This window comes from Schistocerca piceifrons, chromosome 2, assembly GCF_021461385.2.
Source record: "Schistocerca piceifrons isolate TAMUIC-IGC-003096 chromosome 2, iqSchPice1.1, whole genome shotgun sequence".
In the NCBI taxonomy this organism is placed as follows: domain Eukaryota; kingdom Metazoa; phylum Arthropoda; class Insecta; order Orthoptera; family Acrididae; genus Schistocerca; species Schistocerca piceifrons.
The window spans coordinates 757,959,410-757,974,001 of record NC_060139.1 but is presented as its reverse complement, the minus strand read 5'-3'; the positions used below and the strand labels follow the sequence as shown (position 1 = coordinate 757,974,001).

The 14,592-nt window shown below is 37.8% G+C and overlaps 1 protein-coding gene and 1 pseudogene across 1 annotated transcript; both read right to left on the bottom strand.

Moving 5' to 3' along the window:
* Positions 1 to 1,906: 1,906 nt before the first annotated feature.
* On the bottom strand, positions 1,907 to 13,436 carry LOC124777132 (mitochondrial import inner membrane translocase subunit Tim29). The gene is made up of 3 exons (XM_047252423.1): positions 13,263 to 13,436; positions 12,962 to 13,063; positions 1,907 to 2,582 (listed from the first exon to the last, which is right to left on the bottom strand). The coding sequence occupies exons 1-3, from the start codon at positions 13,318 to 13,320 to the stop codon at positions 2,203 to 2,205; spliced, it is 540 nt and encodes a 179-aa protein (XP_047108379.1). The 5' UTR covers positions 13,321 to 13,436; the 3' UTR covers positions 1,907 to 2,202.
* On the bottom strand, positions 4,069 to 4,185 carry LOC124778316 (annotated as a pseudogene).
* Positions 13,437 to 14,592: the final 1,156 nt, after the last annotated feature.

Here is a 14,592-nt window from a genome sequence, read left to right as displayed (position 1 = left end):
GAATTCCCCATCCCCATTTTTGGACAGTTTAGGCTATTTGTGTTGATGTTTACATCCAAGTTGAGTATGCTTACTTGTAAATGTCCATAGTATCTACTCCAGACCTTGAATCACTGTGCTCTCACAGTATGTAATGCATAAAATTTTGTGAAAGATTAAACAAAGCCCATTTCTTTGCTGTCTCATTTAGCCTATTTCTATTTTGCATATGGAAAGCGGTATCACTTTGCAGGATGCATAAGAATTTAATATTATTGTAATTCAAAACTCTAACAGCATTTCATTACATACACCTAGCAGTGATATGCTGAGACATTTTCTATTCAGTTCCTTTGCAAAAAAAGCAAGGTACATACAATTATGGCTTAAAATATATTAAAAAAACACTTCTGAGCATTCCAAAAGAACAAAAATTATGACTGTCCCACATTATGTAGTGCACATTTTTCCCATACATTACCAGTCTACTTTATCCAGACAAGTAATACTGGCAGTACAAGACTTTTACGGTGAAAAAACACACTTGAAATGACAATTTCAGAGAATTTGCTGGTCTCATACGGATATGATTTTATGTATGTATATATAAGTTGGAGACCTGGGTTCAATTCCCAGACTTTGTACAAACGTTCACTTACCGTGTGTGTGTGTGTGTGTGTGTGTGTGTGTGTGTGTGTGTGTGTGTCAGAGAGAGAGAGAGAGAGAGAGAGAGAGAGAGAGAGAGAGAGAGAGAGAGAGAGAGAGAGAGTAAAATCCTCTCATACCCAACTGTCTGGAATATATTTTAATGAAACATGCAGGATCATTTTTGCCCAAGCTCAAGATTGCAAGTGTACTGTTAGTTTACTTGCACAAATGTAGCACTGCCACCATAAATTTTAGTTAAAAATAGGATTATTCTAGACGAAAAAAAGATGTTTTCTGAATTGAAAAAAGTGTAATTGATAACCGCACTTGTATAGCATCTTACATTTTCAACGTACATTCATTTGGACCATATTTGGCATTTTGCTTGTGGGTGCAACAATGAACATTTCACAGTTGTCTATCATGTGAACACACTATGTACATGTGTTCACATAATAAATACAGTTCTTTTAAAATCACTTTGCCAAACTGGAATGTTCGCTCTTGTGCTTTATTTTTTATAGTCATACTGTATGCTAATCTTACCTGCATAAGCCAATTAAAGCTGAATGGTACGCTAGTTGAAGTCTGAGAAATTCATGGTATGAATCCTGATGTATCTTTTCTTGGTAGTTATTTCTGCTTGTAGTTTAGAAGATTTTTTTGTGAGGACATACTGGAAACATTGAGTGAATTTATGAATTTTATAGGGAAGTTTATACTTTCGTCTTGATTGACCATTCTATCAATCGGTTTTAATACTTTTCTTTTCCTGGTATAATGTTCCATATTCGCCGACTTGGTTGTTGAACTACGTTTTTTTGTTGCTGAAATTGTTCACATAGACAACCTTCTTTGTTTACAAACTTTTGCTCTATAAGCATATATACATTTAACATTTGTTCCTGTCTTTACTATATTTGACAACTGTACAGTTAAGATAATTTTGCCACAGTTTAGAGTAATGCAATGTGTGACATTTCAAAGTTGTACTACTGAATATTTTAGAATATTCTACGACATTCGACAATATTAAAAAAGCTCAATAACAATATAAAACAATCAGGAATTTTTTTCTTTGAAAAATACATTGATGTAAAAGAAACAAAAGATGTCCTGGATACCACCATGAGTTGATGGTGACCATTTCAAACACTCATGTCTCCACAACCACAACAGCAACCACAGCTCAATCACAACAGAGCACAAGAGGGGAATAATGGGTGACACCAGACATGAAAACCAAAGACAGGTGGGTGGTTTTGGAAGTATTGTTCAATTTCACCCACAAATACTTTAATTTTTATACATATATAGTGACTGATTAATGAGAAACCATGCATTATTCAGTAGTGGCAGTTTTGCAAGAGATCTGAAACACTGCAAAGGTAAGCACTTGTTCTAATGCATGATCCATACTTACACAGCTTGAGAATAAAGTCTGTCTACTGATCACTTCATACTAATTTAAGTCAGAAAATCAGGTTTTTACTAACAGAGTGTTTATTAGTTTCAAAATAATAAATTCATAGACTAATAATAAGTTCATAGACTACAAAAATAACAAAACACTGATCACTTAGGAAATTCTAGAGGATTTATGTCATAATCAGTCATTACACTATTTAGCCACCACCATCTTCCAAGAAAGCCAACATCAATGACATGTTTATGGAACGTAAAAAATGATGGGCGAAGATAACTGCACTGTGCACTATAAGCAGCTGAACTTTTACTTCTATTGTCAACCCATATAAGTGAAAACAAACCAAGATTTAAACTACGTACGAAACCCCTGTTATAGCAGCTTTCAATGTGCTCCATATGCTGAACAGAAGCTGGATTACGTATTGGTTTTCCTACTAACATAATGTCCTGATTACACATTATAACATCTCGACGAAAGCTTTCTTCATCAGGGTTGGTGAGAGAGCAGCATACAACAAAACCCAGACCTATTGATTTAAAAGAAAAACAAATCATGAGACATTTATAGTAGTCATAGCAACCTGTTCATCTGCAGAATACTTTACAACAACATAATGTAAGTTAATGTGATATTCAGGAATGTGACTTCCAGGTCTAATCGAATGATTAGAGAAAAGGAAAGAACACTATAGAATATCATTTTCTGATTGAATATTTGGACATTATTAACAACTCATTAATATCTCTTAGTGGTATTTTATGCAAGTAGGGTAAATTGATCTCTGACATAACAAATGCATAATTAAAGAATCTTTGATAATGTTCTATACCCACCGAAGTACTCTTCTTACCATGTTTTGTTCTTAGCTACTACCCACAACTGTAATTCTAGAGTAAAAACCAGCTTGCAAACTAATTTCTTTCCACTTCTACATGTGCAGATATTTTAGCAGATTTATGCTTCCACAAATTACAAAAACAAAAAAACTGCACTTGACATTCCACTTACAGCAACCTCCTTCCTGTTCACTTAAATGCTACCATGTTCCAAATATAAAATTAGGAAAAGGATAGCTGCTACTCAGTGTGTTCTAAATGTAGTGTTCATTAGTAATGAGGTAATGACTTCTAATAATAAGAGACTTTAATAACTGAGACTATATGTAACACTACCAAAATCTTATGAAGTGCAAATGTGACATGATCTTCTGTCATCTTCACATGTCACCAAAGTGCGTCCAATCAGGCCTGCTACCCATTCAGTGTGAAGCATTTCATCACCACTTGTATTTGTGATTTTTACATGATATTAATAAAAATATACCGTAAAACACACTATCATTGTTATTAGATGCAAAGCTATAATTTCAGGAGTAAGTCACATGCTCTGTGAGGCAAAACATACTACTTTTGCTCATAAATGAACAGGAGATAATTTAAAAATTAAAACCATGCCTGTCCTCGGGGGGTACCATCTTGTCTATAGCACATTCAGTGGCGGTTGGAGAAGCTTTTTTATGCTGAAGAAGCTGGGCAAAATCAGCAATACCATAGGTGTAAACGGTGCCGCTGCAGCCAGACTGATCATTCCTGCGAAGGATTCAGATAAAATTTGTCTCATCACTGGCACAGAGTTGTTCTTTCTGCTTGGCTGTAGATCAGATGTGTTATTGTCCTTGCATAACCTATCCTTTCCATGACCTTTGAGGGGGAGATAAGCAGTGTGACCGGACAGTTATTCTTGTAAATGGGTATGTCAACAGCATTACTTCCATGTCTGGAAATGTACCTTGTAAAAAAAAAAAACTACACTCCTCCCGAACAGGCCATGAAGACCCAACGGTACTGACCGGCCGCTGTGTCATCCTCAGCCCACAGGCGTCACTGGATGCGGAGGGGCATGTGGTCAGCACACCACTCTCCCAGCTGTATGTCAGTTTCCAAGACCGGAGCCGCTACTTCTTAGTCAAGTAACTCCTCAGTTTGCCTCACAAGGACTGAGTGCACCCCGCTTGCCAACAGCACTCGGCAGACCGGATGGTCACCCATCCAAATGCTAGCCCAACCCGACAGCGATTAACTTCGGTGATCTGACGGGAACCGTGCTGCCACTGCGGCAAGGCTGTTGGCGGAAATGTACCTTGTGGAACCAACATATTGTTTGTGTGATTGAATGATGCAATATATACGTGTGAATATAAGGATTTTAGTAATTTCCTTGATATATTATGAACCAAAAGCTGATATAATATTTCCATTTATTCCATGGTAAATTTGTACCATTATCTAAAAATAGCTTTTTACATAAGCTATTCAGAAAGGACATTTGAAGCCATGTAGAAAACCATGGATCACTAGAGGGTTTAAAGGAAAAGGGAATTTTATCTTTTGGCAAGAACAAGTAGAGAGCCTGCAGCAGTTTCACACAAAAAAAACTACTCAGAATTACTAAGAAAAGGTATTAAAAACCAGGGAACATGCATACCGTAACATATCACCAACTTCTTCCTCCGAAATTACGAAAATTATGTATTCCCTAAGAAATATAATCTCATATGGATCTGTCAGTGTTTCCAACACATTTTTCCTTGGAAATTGAAGTATGCCATTGTTAAACTCTCCATAAGAAAGATGATAGAGATGTCAACAGGTACTGACCAGTTTCATTACTGACATAATTTTTCTATGACCTCCATTTGGCATTTGACTGTGTGAACCACAATAACCTGAGGTTTTACAGAATTAATCGTACAGCCAACCAATGGATAATGTCATATCTAACAAAAGTGTACAGAGAGGTGTACTTAGTATTTCAACCAATGTTATCAGAGCAAATTCCTCTGACTGGGGATCACTTATGGAGTTGCACAAGGCTCAATCTTAGATCCACCACTGTTCCTCATGTACACTGATGATTTTCCACCTAATATACAACAAGCAGATGTAGTTCTTTTCGCAGATGACAACAGTATTGTAACCATTCCAGGCACACATATGGCAACAAAAGAAATGGTAAACAATTTTCTTAACAGTGTCACTGACTGGTTTCCTGCAAATGGTCTTACAATCTATTTTAAGAAGACACAACATATTCAGTCTGGCACATCTAGAGGTACTACACCAATGATACATGTAACACATGGTGAGGAAATAAAAAATATGCTGGAAAATTCAAAATTTTTAAGCATTCACGCAGATGAGAATTTAAACTGGAAAAATTACATTTTAGAACTCTTAAAACAACTTAGTTCAGCCAAATTTGCATTTTGAATTATTGCAAATCTTGGAGAGAAACAAATCAGCAAGTTGACATTTTTTGAATATTTTCACTAATTAATGCCATATGGAGTAATGTTCTGGGGTAAATCAACTTTACAAAATCAAGTCCTCATTGCTCAAAAATGTGCTGTAAAAATATGTGGTTCTCACCTTTGATCATATTTGAGACATCTGTTTAAGGAATTGGACATTCTGACTACTGCATCGTAGTATATTTATTTCCTCATGACGTTTATTGTAAATAATTCATTGCAGATCAAAAGAGGGTCACTCCATCCCAAGTCATCACATTTTTTAAAAGTTTCCCACATTTCTATTTCTGGTTTTATTTAAATTGACCATGGGTACAGAGATACCATAGAAATGAACTCATGCAAAATTTCAGCTCATAATATCCAATATGTGGGAACAGCGACCCCATATTTAAGAAACTCTTTGACAAGGATGTGGTGAAAGTCAGCAAACCCCAATGTTTGAACCTTTACTAATACAAGGTAACAGCAACTAGGAACTTCTTGTTTTCAGATCTTATACAACTTTTGGCTCTGAATCAGAAAAACACGATGTGGAAGTGTGTAAAACAGTTCGTGAGCCAGTATAAGCATCAAAGTACCCCAAAAAACTTGCAGAGACAAATATTTGGATTTTTTGGCCTTTTGGAAGTAAAAATGGAAAAGAACAACTTGGAACAAATATTAACAGTACCTGTGGCACGACTATTAGTATATCTTCCTGCCTAAGTACTTATTGTGGATTGTACTCAATCAGAAACACTTGCCAAATCTAAAACTGCAGAAAGTGAGCCAAGTTCAGGTGCAAATATTTAAAAGGGCCACCTCCGAAGTTTTTCTTTCCAGACCACTGGAAAGAGCACACTTTTCTGCACTAGAAGCATCTTGGATCTTAGCATTGATCCAGGAAAGGGATGAAAAGTAAGGCTGAACTTCAACAAAAATCGTGCACAACATGCTACCATGGCAAGATGGTACATCTTGCTAAGTGCACAGTGGCCATTGGCAAACTGATGCCAAGACACAGAAGACAAAAGACAGCTACAAGAAGAATGACTAGCAAATAGCCATATTTTAGCTGGAACTCATGAAAATTATCAATTTTTGCCAAATGGTTAGAACCACATTAAGTTAACCAGGATTCATATGATAAAACTTCTTTTCTGGCCTCTGTTTATCAACCAGATGACATTAATGTGCCTTTCGTGTCAGTTTTAAGCCTCATTCCTGGCCAATACATTGCCTGCATCTCTGACAATCACTAGTGGACTGGTAACATACGTGAAGTTGATACTGAAAAACATGATGCCCTGGGTCAAATTTAAGCACCCTTTTGGTCCAGCTTGCTCATTCTGTTGGCCTGAATGAGAAGATAAATTTGGACTCCTGAACAGCACATCACGAATATTGCAGCACCTTCAGCAACTAGAAGAGGATGTCAGTATAATTTTCCAAAACCCACATTAAACAGCACTGAAGAAAAATTTAATGCCATGAAGCAGCAATTTTAAATAGCACTGGCTTGGGAACCAGCATGAAGATACCCACATATGTGCTTGGGAACCATGGCAAGAAACCCAACTGTGGCTTTGCAACCTCAATGAATAAACTAACCAAGGCTAGGAACTCGACGAGACTTTGGAACCTTGATGAAGAAACCAGCAAACATGCCCATCTATACATAGCAGAATAAGCAATGTTTGATATCATCATCATGCCCATCTTGACTTTGCAACCATACATGGTTACTATCAGGGAAACTGACTCAACAATTGGTTTTGAATTGGTTGAGTCATCAAATTTCCATGATTTTCAAGACTAATTGCAACACCAGCATTTATCTATCATTTTTCGTTCCTACTTGCCTCGAAGTTATGGGTTCAGTAACCAGTATCATGTTGCGACCGCAACATATTACATGACTTTTGTGGAAGTTCAGCCTCATATTTGGTTCCTTTGCTGAACTGACTATTTAAGTGCTACTGCAGAAAATTGTGTTCTCTGCAATGGTACCAGGAAGAAGAATTTGTGAAATGACCCTTTTGCAATATTTACATCTGAACTTTGCTCATTTACTGTAATTTTAAATTTGACACACTATGTTTGTGACTGAGCATAATCGAAAATAATGCGCTAAGCGGGAAGATATGCTGATAGAATCGTGTCCCTGGCATTGTCAACAAATGTGTCAAGTTGTAGTTCCTTTGCATTTTTCTCCCCAAGATATAGGACCCCAAAGAGGATCAAATCAAAAACTCTATGCATTTATCTCTGCAGGATTTTGAGTCACTTTAATGCCTTATGTTGGCTCACAAAATGCTCTTTACATTCTGTCACACTGTATTTTTATAATTCACAGCCAAAAGTTATGCACAATCTTAAAGTAATAGTTTTCTACTTGCTTTTTTCTTGTAGTAGAAGAGCTTCAAATACTGGGTTTTGTTCATTTTCATGCACATTCGTTAAAAAGCCATCCAAATAGAAGGCCACTGTTTCTCATATACTTCAGCTCATTATTTAAAATTTTGCACAGATTAATTTTTAGGATAGATCTACAACCATAGCAACCATTTCCATCAGGTAAACTGAAGCTCAAATAGTGGGAGGTCCATGATCCTTTTGGATGTAATGACCCACGGGACAATGTTGTACATAATTACAATACCAGAAGGAAATGTGACATTTGTCACTCCACATTTAATTTGCCTTTAGTACTAAGAGGGCATCTAAAAATGTTTCTCACTGACAACTCCTCCTCTTCTACAGAAGAATTTCTATTATTGCAATGTCTAAAAGGTGTTAGGTAGGAACTACTAACTCAAATCTGTATACTTAATATAAAAAAAGAACCACATCACCACCACCACCACTGACAACAACAAATCTGTGGGAGTTTATGGATGTGACTGAGTTAATTCAATTATTAATTGAGCAAGGAATAATTGGAATAATGAGGTATGTATGTGGCTGTGGCACTGTTTCTTGAATGTGCTATATTACTTTATCCCTTGGACTGCCCCTGCCCACAGCCTTCTAAAATATTTGCAGGAAGTAATTATTAAATATGTTGGCAACATGACAACTAGCAACCTTTTGTTTATATTCCAATTAAAATTACTTTGTGATTGAAATTTCAATGAGCCGAGTGGTAGAGGTACTCTTAATTCTTTCTCAAGGACCATGTACTCACTGTATTGCCTGTTTTTGTCGGTATGTACAGCATGGCTGGCTGCATGCTGGCAACACTGACCCCCTCCCCTCCCATGCAAAATTGCAATCTGCCACACACAAAATATTTCTAATCAGAGGATAATTGGCTGTTTTCTGTAACAACAAAGGATTCAAATTTTGACAATTCTCTTTTAATTACTGCCCACATAGATCTAATTTTGTAACATGATTTATTAAATTCAGACATTATAAACACAGTATTTTTTCAATCACTTTCCTGGAGACAACACAGTATTTCCTGTAACACAAAATCAGTCAAACTCCTATATGCTAATCGTTTCACATCATGGCATATCCTTTTTCTTGCACACGGTATTTTGATGCATTTTGTAAGTCATGGTTTTTTTAAAGCCCTATTGGTTCCAAACCTACCTGTGTTCTTGGAAATGCAGCAGTTAAAGACTGACAGAATTCCATCCATAAACACATAAAATTTAGAACTGGCATCTGTCATATTATAATCTCACTCCAGTCAGTTTCCTGTAAGGCTGCCTCGAAACTTTTGATTGTCTGATCACCAATTACTCCATTCCATTATACCCCTCATTGTAACCACTTAGTATTGTTAACTGTGTATCATGCTCAGAGGGGCCATTCACTACAGTATAACCACTGATATCGGCATTCAAGTGCTCATCTACAAAGACACTGTCCAGTCGCATTAATGTGACCCCAAGTCAAAAGCCTGAATAACAACCTTTTATAGTATGGGGCCCTGTGACACATGCAGAGAAAGTCAATGAGGTTCTTGGTTGAGGATCCATCGGGTATACAGTCTGATCGAGTTGATCCCACGGATTCTTGATTGGGTTTAAATCTGAGAAGTATGGTAAACTCATCCTGATGCTCTTCGAACCATTCGAACCATGCACACACACACTGCAATCTGTGTGACATATTGCACTGTCCTTGTTGGTAGATGCCATCATGCTGAGAAAAAACAAACTGCATGTAGGTGTGGTCATGGTTGCCAAGGATAGATCCATACTTGTGCCCACCCACTGCACCTTCCAAAATGATGAAACCACCCAGTGAATGCCACAAAAATATTCTCCAGCCCATAACTCTCTGACCTCCACGCTGCATCCTTATGATGATTGTTGCAGGATGTCTACTTTCAAACATTTCACATGCACATGTCAAGGGCCATATGTCGCATAAAACGTGAATCATCTGAAAAGGCCACCTGATGCCACTCAGTGGATGTCCAGTAGTGGTATTGTCACGCCAATAATAACCTCCGTTGCCAATGAACAGCAGTCGGCATGGGTGTATAAACCAGGTGCCTGCTGTGGTGGCTCATAAGCAGGAATATCCGCTGAATGGTCATTGAGGAAACACTGTTGGTAGCCCCTAGGTTCATTTGGACTGTCGGTTTTCCAACAGTTGCACATCTATTTGCTTGTACACATCCCTGCAGTTTTTGTTCACCCCTGTCATCTATGGCCCATGGTGCACCCCAGTTCCTGTGGCACAAGTTTTGGATAATGCCATTTCGCCTTCAACAACAGCACCATGTGAACTGTTTACAAACTTAACTGTTTTGGAAATGCTTCCACCCTTTATCATTCCCTTTTGGATAACATAAATTACTCTGTTTCTGTATTACAACAATGTCTCCACTATTTTCCACACTGACACGCTTTATACACCCAGCCGCCTGTGAGTAGTTATTGCATCCTGATGTCAAACGTACAAGGTGGTCACATTAATCTGACTGGACAATATACTTTGCCTGCTAGTGTACTGCTTTCCGAAGTAATGATGGTGTGGATAGCAACGATGTAAGCAAGCATATAAATGTAATAGCATTTCCAATTTTGTTTTGAATTTTAGAGAAAATTAATATTATAATCTCCACATAATATCATTTGCTTTTCTTTTTTCTTGGTGGCATAGGACTGATCAAATTTTTCTGAAAAGATCTTAAAACTTTCCATGATGGATCCTTTACTGTAATAAATAAAAATGACATTTATCAAAGCAGCACTTTACTAATGCAGACTTCTCATTGTATTTTTTTCTTATAAAAATATGCTTATAATTTATGGGTCTCTATGTCAAACATATGATTCCTACACTTACATGGTGCTTAGACAGACTTGACTAGGTCATGCAAACAAACAAGAAATTCATCAACTTTGGTTTTTAGTCCTCTAACATTCTGAAGTACCATTGTAAGCTTATTCCAACAAGTTTCTTTTTTATGTGACATTTCTTTCCTCTTGATCTTTTCTAAATTTGTCTGTCTGGATGACAGATTTAGCCTAAAAGAGGCTTACCTACGACACCTATAAGCACAGGAATATTAACACGGTAATAGGGACCCCTTTATAGTTTCACCAACCATTTCATCTTCCCCCTGCTTCTGTTGAGGTCTAAAGTAAGCAGCTCCAACACTGTCCCATGAGACAAGGGCAACTGTGCTCACCACTCATCACACTCATACGCAGGCACAAATAATACAGATTATCTGTCATATGGCCCTACTGCACACGCTCTACACATGCTTGCACTGCTTGGCCAGTGGAGCATGACTGCATATACTATGGCCTGCCTGCCCAGCTAACCCTCGGGATGTACAATACTTGGCACAGCCTCATGTGGAGACAGTCTTGTGCATCTCAACTTTCCAATAGGAAAAACTGACATAGTACAGATGTAGGCCACACCTGAAGTCAGCAGCAACCTAATCAGTTCCCAGTTAACTCACCTGATAGCTTTGTTCATTTAGTGTTGCTCTCTCAGCTTCAGAAACTCAACCCCACATGTGTATATAAATTAAATGAAAACTTGAGTACATGATATTCACCGGGAAAAGAAATAAAATTTACACTTATTAACTGCTGGCTTCAATTTTTACATTTGCAGATTTTTTACTAGCTGTGATCTAATACCAAAGAGGAGAAATTATATGTAAAAGAAAATAAAATTTCACATTTTAAATGGTAAAATGTACTCCCAGATGTTTGAAGAAATTAAAGACCCCATGGATACTAAACATACTGAAAATACACAATGCCATGGTGAAGTCTGCAGTAATCTAGCAATGTGAAATATGGGCATGAAGAGTGCTGATGTACAGAAGCACAAAATTTGAATATAGGCTCCTGTGCAAGATCTATGGGGTCAATGGAAACGTCTGATTCCACCCGTCGGCTTTGACCCGTGACGTTAGGCTGTTGTTGCATCTGACATCATGACAGTGCGGAGTTTAGTTTGTGAGAGTGGCGTGTTTGTAGGTGTCATTTTGATGTGATCAGTGGTGCTCTCTGGTGGTGAGTTTATGTGTTGTGTGTTAGGTGATGTTTTTGGTTTAGTTTGCATGTGTGGCGTGTTTATCGGTGGTGTATTGTTACGGTAGGTGGTTCTCTCTGGTGGTGTGTTTACGGGTAGTGTATTATGTGGCATATGGGGTTCATTTGTGGTAGCATTGCACGTGTGGGGTATCAGTAGTGACTGTGCTTTCAGAGCAATATTTTTCAGTTAGTTAATGATTTCGGTTTTGTTATGTCGATGTTATTGTAGTTTTTATCTGTTCGTCGTGTGTGAATTTTGGTAAATTGCTTTGTTTACGTCTTTGGTAAGTATGGATATGACTGACAAGGTCAACAGTTTTCAGTTGTCGGCGATGGTGGGGGACATTGTGTTGTCTCTAATAAAATTTCTTCAGCTATTTGGCCTGTTGGCTGAAGTCGTGAAGTGTTCAGTGTGTCGTGAAGAAATGAGGCTTAGTTGCTGTTGACCTACATAGGTCAAGGGAAGTGTTCGATTCCAATTTCGATTTTCTAGGTTTTTTTGAGACTTATAGTGTGGTATGGGCAGCTCAAAATAACAATGGTTCTTGAACATTAAAAGAACTTATTCATTTAACTTTTTGTGAAGAGCCCAATAAAATACAGAATGGTCAGTAGTGTGGAAATGGCAAACTAAGCATATATACTTTAACTGTGCACTACGTTAATAAACCATCCACATACTGCTTAATACTACTTGTTCTTCATCGGGTAAATAAACCGCAACAACTTATAAGCCGCTATTCTTGGAATAAAAATACAAGCTTGGGCCACATTATACAAGGCGTTGACACTGAGGAGGAAAAAGGGCCGGGAAGTCGCTAGGCTCGGGACTGCTCTTGCAATGAACACTATGTGGAAGAAAAACTAAAACGGGTTCTGAATGGAGGCGAAATGGAAAACGACAGAAGACCACGACACCGGCAGAAAGCTGACGAGGAAAGTGAAATATATATAACCTCTGAGAAAGGGGATGACGAACAGCAGCAATGGAGAAAGCAGAATGGAGGAAACTTGAAGTTGTCACGCCTCGTACAGGATTGCAATGTCCCGAGAAGCATAACTGAACACATAATATGAATGACTCACCTACTGCTGTTACGAAGGACCTTCTTTTGTTGGCTTTAGCGTCTTTCACAAGATCTAAGGTAGCTTCTTGGTAGTCCTTTGCTAGATTTATCAAATAAAGTCCTGTAATTTCAATAACAATTCTTAGTATATGCACAGCACAGACGAGTAAACTCGACATCCTCGGCTGCTGCTTAACGTTAACTTCACACCCTACTGTCTTAAATTCATTGCGAGTAAACATAATACCTCCAATGACAAAATCAAGGTACAAGAAAACGTGTACTGGCACTGTGTATGAAGAAAAAATTGTTAAGCTTACGTAATTTTTCCTTAATTGGAATTTTCTTCTCGATCTGCGTCTCTCCTGCCACTGACATGCTATATTATAATTTATTTAGTTTATTTTTCTCACTACCTCTTTCTATCCCACAATTCAAACTTCCATAGATGTACATCACAAACAATATTTTTCATTACTACAATAACATCTCTGACAGCACGAGTGACCACACTTAGAACCACAGTCTAACATAACAGTCGCGACACTTCGCCTCGATTTTGTTGCCTTCAGCGCCAGCAGTGCTCCAAGCGGCCGGTAGGTTGAACTGTGAGTTCGGCGCGATCGTGAAAGCGAATAGTGATTGTTTATTTTGATTTATACAATGGCTTTTACCATCGGGAGCGTTTGTAGCGCAATAAATTGCAGCAGCAATAGGAAGAAGACACCACAGCCGTCTTTTTTAGGTTTCCTAAGGATCCTGAGAGGTATATACCATCATGTTACTAAACTGTATCGTCACGATTCATTTGCAAATGTATGTGTATAAATCATGAATGTTTCGTTTTAGGAGGAAAAAAATGGCTAGTTAATAGCAGACGAGAAGACCTTATGAAGAAAGACCCGGTTTACCTGTATAATAATATTAGGTTTTGTTCGCTACATTTCGAACAAAACCAGGTCATGAACGCAGACAATAACAAACTCGTGTGGAATGCAGTATCCGCACTGTTTGACATTCCAAATAAGCCACCTCAACTGACGATGAAGAAGAAACTGCCACAAAGATTCGACAGTAAATCTAAAGCTGTAAAATAGTTCTATGACACAGAAGCAGCTAGTTCAACTCTCCATTTATTAGTGCCAGATTCGTGAGAATCATCAACACAAGACCTGCTTTGACGATGAAGTGGTTAGGTTAAGTGCAGCTGTTCGTGTCTTACAAAAGCGTGTGAAGTGTCAGAATGTGCAGATCGCTAGACTTCGAGCGAAACTATTATGGGACAAGGAAAGTGCCTACAGACAGATTGTTTGAAAATTATTCAAATATTTGGTTTTTCGTGAAATGTAATGTAATCAGCTCATTATGTTTTCAGCATATTTCTGCCACTATTTGTCAGTTGCTTGTCCCACTTAGAATAATATAAAGATGAAGGTCGTGGAAACAAGTGACACTGACAAACAGAGTAGACCTACAGAACGATAAACGAGCTGTCCATAGCTTTTGCATGTAGAGGTACATGTCTGTGCTTCTTACATGTGAATCTGTGTGTTTATATTCTTTTGATATCAACGTGGTAAGCTGCAATTCTGTACAATGTCACAAGTGTTTCTTCACGAATGTGTTGTAACTTGCCACTCTATTCATGGT

Coding starts and splice junctions, on each gene's coding strand:
- LOC124777132 (XM_047252423.1), bottom strand. CDS start 13,320: ATGTCAGTGGCAGGAGAGACGCAGATCGAGAAGAAAATTCCAATTAAG. Junction 13,064..13,262: donor TCCAATTAAGGAAAAATTAC/GTAAGCTTAACA, acceptor TTGAAATTACAG/GACTTTATTTGATAAATCTA. Junction 2,583..12,961: donor GTCCTTCGTAACAGCAGTAG/GTGAGTCATTCA, acceptor TTAAATCAATAG/GTCTGGGTTTTGTTGTATGC.